Below are 10,102 nucleotides of genomic sequence, written 5' to 3'. Positions count from 1 at the left end.
GTTAAAGTGTAAATTGGTGATGAAAAATAAAAAAGTGTAAGTTAATTATTTTAAATTGGGTTAAAGTGTAAATTGGTAATGGGAAACTAAAAAGTGTAAATTAATTGTTTTAGATTGGGGTTAAAGTGTAAATTGGTGATGGAAAAACCAAAAAGTGTAAATTAATTTATATTAATATTAAAAAAATAGAGGATTAATAAGGAGGGAGGATTAGACTCAAGGAGGTGGATTAGAGATGCCAAGTGTACCCCAACCCCTTCTTTTAATTATATTATAGATATATAATAGATGTTATTAGTACCACATAATTTAATATATCTCTTATTTTTATGCATAATCCATTTTCACTCATAGTAAATTAATCAAAAACAATGGTATCCCATATATTATATATGAAAAAAAAGTTGAGATAAAGAGGTTAGTACTCCGTATAGTATAGTGTCACGAAACCCTAAAAGTCTTCATAACAATCGCTCTTCCCATTTCTTTCTTCTCGCCAAATCTCCGAGGTGCAGATACAAAGCCACCACCGTCTTCATCATCGGTGACTGCCATCACCATCGCCGACCACCGCCGCACTTTCACTACCTTACACCTCCACCATCGCAGACCACCAAACGGAGCTACCATCACCATACTCCTCGGATTTTCTCCATCTCCAGCAATATTCGATTTCTTTCGGACCGATCCGTCCAGCTTTGACCGTTCCTGAGCCGTTGACTGAGCCGAGTTCGGCGGCTGAGTGATATATAATTGAACCTTACGCCTCTGGATGAACTTTGTAATTAACAGCAGGCAATAGCAAGGGGAGAATTTTCAACTCATACCCATCAAAAGTAAGTGTCAGTTCATTTTCACTTGTAAATAATTAGTACTTTCCCTTTGCATTTGTATACCCACTCCATTATATATATATATATATATATATATATATATATATATATATATATATATATTCTATATAGAAGGAATTATTGTGTATTTCCTTCTGCTTTCCAAATAGAATATCATGTGTGGAGCTTGGCTCGGGGTCACACATATGAACAACATGTTATTGAATAGGCTATTTTGATATAGGTTACCAATTTGATACATACAACTCAATAGTACGATGCAAACAGACAAAAATTAGAACAAACAAATTTAAAAGACCCATTAATTGGCTTGGCTTACAATAGGTCGATTAGCTCTCTTGTTTAGTCATTTACTTACTTTGAGAGGTAAGTCGCATTCTATTATTAATTCAATTCATCAAGTTTAGCATAATCGAATTACAAACTTATCTATACTCTCTTATAAAACAAATTGCCCCCCTCTCCTTAAAATTAAGAACTTAATATGTCTAAATCACCTCTCTTTTTTATCTATTAGTTTGAATATCATCACTTAATATACCCATAATACTCTTAGGGGGTGTTTGGTACATGTGAATGATTAAGAATGGAATTGAAGAAGAGAATGGATAGAGAATGTAATTAAGCAAAATGGAATGATTCCCTTGTTTGATTTAACTAGAGAATCGATATAAGATATTAGAGGAGAATCATTTCTCTTGTTTGGTTAAGTGATTTAGTGGAATGGAAACGTTTTTTTTTTCTTTCCCAATTACATTTATTCATGATTCTATGAAAACAATGAGACAAGTTATTGAACAAAAACAATGACATCTATGTTACCATAATAAAGCATATGAACATGAACTTCGATGAACTTCGTTGTAACCAAAAAGGGTATTGTATCATTCAAACTATGAAAGTAGTCAAACTATATAACAAACAAAGATCTCATACTCATCCTTGCCAGCAACCAACGGAAACAAGCAACAACTACAAACTCTTTCGCTTCATATTCGATATGCAGAATACCAATACAGATATTGTCAGCATGCTAGACATACAGTGGAGTATTGGACCATCGAGATTCAATATGTGATCATCGTCTTACAAGTTGTAGAGTGCGAATGAGTCTAATACAACACCCTGCCAACTCAAAAATATATTAAAGTAGACGAGAACGGATAGAAATGTAAGATTTAGCATCAAACACTATGCAAATCAACTTTTATGTGCTTATCAAATATGACTACTTTAGATACGGGAGTCAGCTGCAAGTCTTACATTATTCACTAATCTATATCTATATAGATTTGTGTGTATCAGATATGACTACTTTAGTTACACTCATTCGGGTCGGAATTGAAATGTGTTTTTTCATAATTATAACTAATTTTGTTTTTGTGATTCTAAAAACAATATCTAAGAAAACAAGATCCATATAATGGATAAGAACACTCGCCAGTGATAATCTCTATCTTGAACTCAAAGGCAAACAGATCTAACAAATCAATACCCACAAAAAGGGATTATATATGACACACAGTACAAAAGTAACATAATATGATTTACCTGTCCCATGAAGAGATCAGGATGAGCCTCCATATAGATTAGTGGATCAGATTATTATAGTTAAGGTTTTTGCCTATTTATATTCATTTATTTTTGTTTCACCTTTTGATTACCGTAGAAACAACCCGTGTGTAAAATAACCATTCACCTCTATTCTTTTTATTTTATGAAGAATCAAAAAGGCGGAATGGGAAATGAATTTTGATTATCGCCTTCCATTCTTAGATGCAAACAAACAAGGGACACATTCTCCATTTCATTTCCTAGCATTCCATTCACCCCTACCAAACACCCCTTTAAATCTCATTTTCTTCTCTCTCCTCAAATTTCAACCATTCATTTTTTTCTCTCTCATCTATAAATCATTTTATTCCCCTAATTCACCCTTTTAAATCTCATTTTCTTCTCTCTCCTCAAATTTCAACCACTCATTTTTTTCTCTCTCATCTATAAATCATTTTATTCTCCTAATTCATTTAAAATCTTTTATCTCAAAAACCGTACATCAATAAATTATAAAAATTATATGGGTGTTCTTAAAATTTCATGCTCTTTCATTAGAGTGGTCATTCGATATACTTTCAACGAATTTTTAATTCCGACGGCAGAGCCAATACAACTAAGACATTTGGCTATCACACTTTTTGACTTATCACCTCTTATGACCTGTTACTCCCACCATCTCATCGTCGCAACGCACGGGTACTTTCTCTCGTCTAATGAATAAATTACTTATAATGAAGATTTTTCGTCGGAATTGGTTGGGAAATGAGGCATATTCCCCATTTCTCATCCTTAAGGATGGCGTTTGATGAATAGGGGTACTTTCTCTCGTCTAATGAATAAATTACTTATAATAATAATTATTTTTCGTCAGAATTGGGAAATGAGGTATATTCCCCATTTCTCGTCCGTAAGGATGGCGTTTGATGGATAGGGGGTACATTTCCCATTTCCCAATTCCCACGTTGTCTTCCCATCTCTGTTCCTAGTTTGCATTTTTGTCCCATCCCGAATTACATTATCATCCCACTTTCCTAGTTTCCTTCCCCTATGGAGATTTCGTTTTTTTGAGGAGTTCCCATTATTTCAAGTTGAAATGAAGTTAGTTATGTTTATATGCCTTCATATTAAAAACAAAACTATATATAAAATTATATGTCAATCTAGTGATGCATTTCAACATGAATTCAAGCAGCCATGAAATAATTGTTTTGTTTAACTAGATACTGGAACGTACCACTTGACAATGTAGTTGACCGAGTTGCTCTATATAACACTAACTGACTAAAGTAGCTTTCAGTACCGTCTTCCATGGGTTATGGGTCCCAATACCGTCTTTCACGGTGTAAGGGGGATGTTGAGAATCTCAACTTGAGATGTAGACGGCCTTATCCCTACCTAACGTAGAGAAGTTGCTTCCAGTTCTACCTAAGGTTGAATAGGACCTCCGGCCTTGCAAGGAGTAAGGATCGAACCCTTGACCTAGTGTCTTTAGTGGCAAGAGTGTTAACCACTTGATCTAAGCCTTGCTTGTTGACCCCAGTTGCTGACTTGCTGTATATTTTAAGGAGAATTTGCCAATTTGTTAATTTTTGAAGAGCTATTACATTATGTCAGTGTAAGTTGTTAGTATTGCAAAGTGACTTTAAGCGTAAGGACCTACTGTTGCTACAAAAAAAGAAGAAGATGAGTTGGTATTTGAAAGTTGTATGATATTTACAATTATGTATATCAATGGTAGCTGATAAAGGGTTCGGGTTTGGGTAACCTACTAACCTCCGACATGTAAACTATTATGGGGTTAATAATGTTCTTTACCTATAAATCGTTAACTGTTTTAATTAATGAAATTGTTTTTTTTATCTTATTGAATGATAAAATCTGTGAGTTGAGTTGAGTTAATGTCTTTACTTTTAAAAGAATAACAATTCTGAAGGTTACGCCATCTCAAAGGGCAACCTCAATATCCCACAAGCCACAACATACCGGCCATCTCATCAACACACTAACACACTGAATGAACATACTGCACTCATTTTGCCTCCAACCCATCATACTGAAACTCAATATGTCAATGTCACATCATCATCATCATCAATATATAATTAAAAAACATATTATATTAGACAAAAAACTTTTTATTAAATATAAAAAGTGAAGCATGGCCCACTTATACAATATCCCTACAATATCTTCACTAACACTTGTGTGAACATATTGACCAACATTTTGAGTGTCCAACCATAACATTGTGAGACTTCATTATCCTTAGTCAACATATTGAATGAGCATTTTGCCATCTGAGACCCCCTAATAACCCTTAATTTTTGTTGCTTAATCATTTAACCCTTAACTTCAGTTATGTTTATATTTTGAATCTCTAAAAAATGAGTTTTAGGTGGAGGTTTATGGGATTAAAACACCAAATCTATTAAAGTAAAGGATTTTTATCATTAAAAAAGTTAAATGTTCAAAACACTCATGTTAACCTAAAGATCCTAAATATGAAAAATATGTTAAATGGTTAAAATGATAATTGGGTCAAAGTTAAGGTGTTGAATTGTTATTAACCCTTTCTTTTAGCCATGTTACGTTAATTGATTATTCCACTCTGGTTCTGAAATCATTGTAATGCTTATGTTGCTCAACTTTACTCATATAGAAGAATCACTTTTGCAATAAAATGCAAGAGAAGTAGTTTTTCCTGAGTGCTTTTTACTAAACTATAATACCACAACACACGCAGAGGTAGAGAATGACAGGTTTACAATATCCTCTTTTCAGAAATACATTTTATCTGTTTCTCTTTCTGTTGAGCCCTTTCAGTTTGTTTTGTTTCTTATGCCACACAATGAATTTTTTTTTTTTATAGGAAGGTGGTCCTTACTCTTAGGACAGCAGAGAAAAGGAGTTAAAATTCAGGTTAAAGACTGCCGTGGAACTTGGTGAGCATACTGAGGGCACTCCTTTATTTTTCTGTTTTTATGTAGATGCTGTTTTTTCATTAAATATGTGCCGTATAAGCAGAATCTATCTGTAGATACAACACCCGTAGAAAATCTCTCCATCTTGTACAAGTATGTTTTTACCTAAGAAATAAATTGTTAAGTATGATGATCTGATTACTTTTCATAGTTAACGGTGAAAATTGTATATTCTTTCTATTATTCTAACTGTCATTGCAAACTCACAACCGTATCTACTTGCTGTTCATAGATGACGATTAATGATTTATGTGCAGGTGTGATGGAGATATCATTGCTAAAAGTGCTTCTGAAAAATATTTCTAGTTTCTTGCATATGCCATCTCTTGAAAACACAACTTCTGGGATTGTTGAAAAGTACTACAAAAAGATTGAAGAAATACTCAAGTTAATTAAGCCAGTACTTGAGTCTATCGCTGATGCAGAAGTGGCTACTGATGAATCATTTCAGAAAGAATTTGCAGTCTTAAGTGAGTGTGTTGCTGAACTCAAGGAACTTCTCGAAGATTGTCATCCTTTGATGAGTAAAGTTTACTTTGTACGTCTTAGTAACTAATTTTTCCAAGCTTATGATCCTTTTATGTTTTCATGTTCGTTAAAATTTAACAAGATTGATTGAATTATAAAATGCTAGGTTTATTTTCCTGTTATAGATGTTGCTGACTATGAAGTCTTACTAGGTTTTTGCTACAATATGCAGGTTATGCAAGTTGAATCATTGTTCGCAAAGGTCCGGGCTCAAAGCTTAGAACTTTTTGAGCTGCTAAAATCTTCACCTGGTCTTCCTACTGATTTGAGTTCTGCTTCACTTGAGGTACATCCATAGATGATTCTAATTTTGACTTGTGGAAGTATGACGATTTTGATAACTTAGTTGTTAGTTAGAACTCAGAAATATGTGTGTATCTATATATATATATATATATATATATATTAGGTTTTCCTGTTCTTATACTTGAAAATTGGTTGCAGCATTGTATACAGAAAATCAAGCATATGGGTTATGAAAAAGCATCGGCTATTGTTTCAAAAGCTATGAGAGACCTAGCAGAAGGGCCTGGACCCAACGCAGATAGCAGGTCAAAGATTGCTGATTTTCTTAGTTTGAGGTCTAATCAAGAGCTTTTAATTGAGGCAGTTGCCCTAGAAAAGTTGAAAGAAAATGCTGAACAAGCAGAAAAGATGGGAGATTTAGAGTATATTGAGGAAATGATTGCTCTTGTTACCCACATGAATGATTGTTTAATTGAGGCCAAACAGTCAGAAAGCTCCAACCCAGTACCAATACCTCCTGACTTTTGTTGCCCTCTATCCCTTGAACTCATGACAGACCCTGTTATTGTAGCTTCTGGTCAAACATATGAAAGGGGGTATATTCGTAAATGGCTTGATCTTGGACTTACTGTTTGCCCTAAAACAATGCAAACACTTGCCCACACCAATCTTATTCCGAATTATACCGTGAAGGCACTTATTGCAAATTGGTGTGAATCAAACAACATTAAGCTACCGGACCCTGTGAAATCCATGATTTCAAGTCAACCAAAGTCACCCGATTCAGTGCGAAGCATAGGTTCACCCGGGAAAAGCTTAATCTCATCTAGTGGGACCTATCAGGAAGGAACTTTTCCAGTGCATCATGTCCAGTCATCTTCAGAGGATTCCTTGCAGGGACTGCCCGAAAACAGACATGTGTTGGCTGAATCTGAAGATCAGATCCTGGATTCAGGTGGACAGTCATCGTACGGTGTTAGGATAAATGAAAAGTTACCCGAGGGTCACCAGAGAACGGTATCAACTTCCAGCACACATTCCAACACTAATATTTCACAAGACTTTTCTCTTGAAGCAAATGAGGAGTCGGCGCCGAATGTGGCAACAGCCTTCAGTAGTGATGCTTCAGGAGAGGTAGCACCTGATGCACAACCTGCCGCCACTACCCCGACCACCCAACGAAGAGACCATGAATTCTCACCACGGTTTGAAACGCGACCCAGAAACCAATTATGGCGTAGACCATCAGAAAGGTTTGGACCGAGAATCGTTTCTTCACCTACGACCGCAACTAGACCTGATCTTACTGGAGTAGAAACCCAAGTTAAAAAACTGGTAGAAGATTTGAGTAACAGTTCACTTGATGTAGTAAGGGATGCCACAGGTGAACTCAGGTTACTTGCTAGACATAACATGGATAACCGAATTGTTATAGCAAACTGTGGGGCTATCAGTTTATTAATTGACCTACTCCATTCAGCGGATGAAAAAGTCCAGGAAAATGCCGTTACTGCCCTCTTAAATTTATCGATAAATGATAACAACAAAACAGCGATTGCAAATGCTGATGCAATTGAACCACTGATACATGTTTTAGAAACAGGGAGCTCTGAGGCTAAAGAAAACTCTGCCGCAACTCTTTTTAGTCTCTCGGTTATTGAAGACAACAAAGTTAGAATCGGGAGGTCAGGAGCAATTAGACCGTTGGTTGATTTATTGGGAAATGGAACTCCAAGAGGAAAAAAAGATGCGGCAACTGCTTTATTTAACTTGTCAATATTTCATGAAAACAAGGCCCGTATTGTGCAAGCGGGTGCGGTTAGGTACCTTGTTGAATTAATGGATCCTGCAGCTGGGATGGTTGATAAGGCCGTCGCTGTTTTGTCAAATCTTGCAACTATTCCCGAGGGGAGAGCTGCTATCGGTCAGGAGGGTGGTATTCCGGTTCTAGTTGAAGTTGTTGAGCTGGGTTCAGCTAGAGGGAAGGAGAATGCTGCTGCTGCTCTTCTACAGCTCTGTACCAACAGCAGCCGGTTTTGCAATATGGTCCTCCAGGAGGGTGCTGTCCCCCCATTGGTCGCTTTGTCACAGTCTGGTACCCCGAGAGCCAAGGAAAAGGTGCCTTTTTCTCTTTGATCCATAAGGGTAAATTTGTTATTTGTGAATTTTTTCTTTTTTACTTTTTGTTTTTATGTTAATGAGGTTATTTTGTATCTCTTGATTGTCTCACAGGCTCAGTCATTGCTTAGCTACTTTAGAAACCAACGACATGGTAATGGTGGGAGAGGATGATGAGAGACATATTGACATTGAGTCATGGTTGGTCGTTTTTAGGTAAGAGTTTGTATACAATGTATATCTATCTAATGTTGCAAATAATGCATATGGAGGTGGTATTTTCTGGGTGGTATTTTCTGGGTAGTATTTTCTTGATTTATGACAAATAGATAACGAAAAACACGACATAGTAATTATTTGTGGAGGAGTTTCTCTAGTGAATAACCTTGTCTGTGAATTTTGGAAAGTTCATACCTTTGTGTTTAATGTTAGTGTGAGTTTGTTAAAATAGCTATTTTCTTTTTCTAAAATAGTAAAATCGCCATATGCACCTGCATCAATTACCCATCCACTCTTCCTATTGTACTTCTGATATACACAATACACTCGTCTTCTTACATCTTCCATTGTGGTTTGCAGCATATGGTGGATGTTTTTTAGCCATTCATTATCAATCCTAAACCAAAAATACACTTTTGTCTTTTTTAGAGTATTTTCAGTAAAACTGAACCTTGCAAATAATTAATATACTCTATAGCTATTTTAAAGTGAGGACCAGAGCTCTCGGAATTGATGGTGCCCAGGATGAGTGAGTTGGGGGAAAAAAAAGAGATACAGTGACTGACTAATATATAAGGTTGTTGGTCCTGTTACATTCAAGTAACATGTGATCAGGATTGCCGGACCTATGATATGTAGGTTTGTAACTGTTGTAACTAGTATGACGACACGAAAGTAGTGTGTGGTGTTTCCATTGCGAAAGCTAAATGCTCTGAATGACTATTTGCGATTATACTAAGAAATTTGTAGTTTGTAAACTAACATTCTGATTTCTGAACATAGTGGCAAATTTAAATGGTGTGAGTTCACCATATTATCATTAATCAATCACTAATAACTAGAATCACACATAATTTAATTGCTTGTATTGTATAAACATGAAATTGAGGCAAAGGCTCAGTTTGGAGCAGCTCGGACGCCAGCTTCCACGATGAATGAGGTAAGGAAAAGAGCAAGGATGATTAGAGCTGCAATTTTGTCGTCAAAATTAGCATTTAAATTTCTAACGTGTAAAATCAAACTTCTATATCTTATTTTTTTTAAGGTAGTTTATCTATCCTTCAATTTATACAAAAGATGATTGAAAATTTTACCATGACCAGAAGTCAATAACCAGATTCAGTTATTCATTTTAGGCATTTAAGTTATCCTCATGACATGAATATCGTTGTGTATACTGGTTTTGTTGTTTTAGGTATATTCTGAGTCTAATGTTTATTCTTGAATACGGTTTAGAGATTGAATTATTGAAATGCTTAGTACGTGATGTATAGGATAGAGAAAAAAAAATACCAAAAAACAAATGAGGATTAGAAGTATTTGGGACAGTGATACAATAAATTGAGATGCATCAAAAAAAAGAAATTCTCATGATACATATCTATAATCATTTGACTATTATCTTAGAACCCAATTGCATGTAGAGAACCATGTTTCAGTTTCATTTGCGATATGCACAATGTTAAAGCAAGTACATATGGTCGACCAAACTGTTTCAAATAAAGACAACTAATTCCGATTTATTCAAATTGAATTATTAAACATGTGACTAAATTAAGTTATTAAAATAATAGTCGACCAAAGATGTGCTGTCAATAT

The 10,102-nt window shown here is 35.2% G+C and overlaps 1 protein-coding gene across 5 annotated transcripts; it reads left to right on the top strand.

The window, feature by feature from the left end:
* The first annotated feature begins 439 nt into the window (after positions 1-439).
* On the top strand, positions 440-9,649 carry LOC122586950 (U-box domain-containing protein 4). Of its 5 annotated transcripts, none has more exons than XM_043758990.1 (7): positions 440-836; positions 5,281-5,353; positions 5,650-5,930; positions 6,093-6,206; positions 6,365-8,284; positions 8,399-8,500; positions 9,393-9,649. In XM_043758990.1, exons 3-6 carry the CDS (start codon positions 5,655-5,657, stop codon positions 8,456-8,458), a joined length of 2,370 nt encoding a protein of 789 aa, XP_043614925.1. In that variant the 5' UTR covers positions 440-836; positions 5,281-5,353; positions 5,650-5,654; the 3' UTR covers positions 8,459-8,500; positions 9,393-9,649. The 5 variants fall into 5 exon arrangements, with proteins under 5 accessions (XP_043614925.1, XP_043614923.1, XP_043614924.1 ...); XM_043758988.1 differs by lacking the exon at positions 9,393-9,649 and adding an exon at positions 8,982-9,331; XM_043758989.1 differs by lacking the exon at positions 9,393-9,649 and adding an exon at positions 8,864-8,975.
* Positions 9,650-10,102: the final 453 nt, after the last annotated feature.

Source organism: Erigeron canadensis, chromosome 2 (assembly GCF_010389155.1).
Source record: "Erigeron canadensis isolate Cc75 chromosome 2, C_canadensis_v1, whole genome shotgun sequence".
NCBI classification, from domain to species: Eukaryota; Viridiplantae; Streptophyta; class Magnoliopsida; order Asterales; family Asteraceae; genus Erigeron; species Erigeron canadensis.
This window is presented reverse-complemented; position numbering and strand designations above follow the sequence as displayed.

What these genes read in the sequence shown, in the direction of transcription:
- LOC122586950 (XM_043758990.1), top strand. Translation starts at nt 5,655, where the DNA reads ATGGAGATATCATTGCTAAAAGTGCTTCTGAAAAATATTTCTAGTTTC. An exon ending in TGATGAGTAAAGTTTACTTT is followed by an intron (nt 5,931 to 6,092) that starts GTACGTCTTAGT and finishes TACAATATGCAG; the next exon opens with GTTATGCAAGTTGAATCATT. An exon ending in TGAGTTCTGCTTCACTTGAG is followed by an intron (nt 6,207 to 6,364) that starts GTACATCCATAG and finishes AATTGGTTGCAG; the next exon opens with CATTGTATACAGAAAATCAA.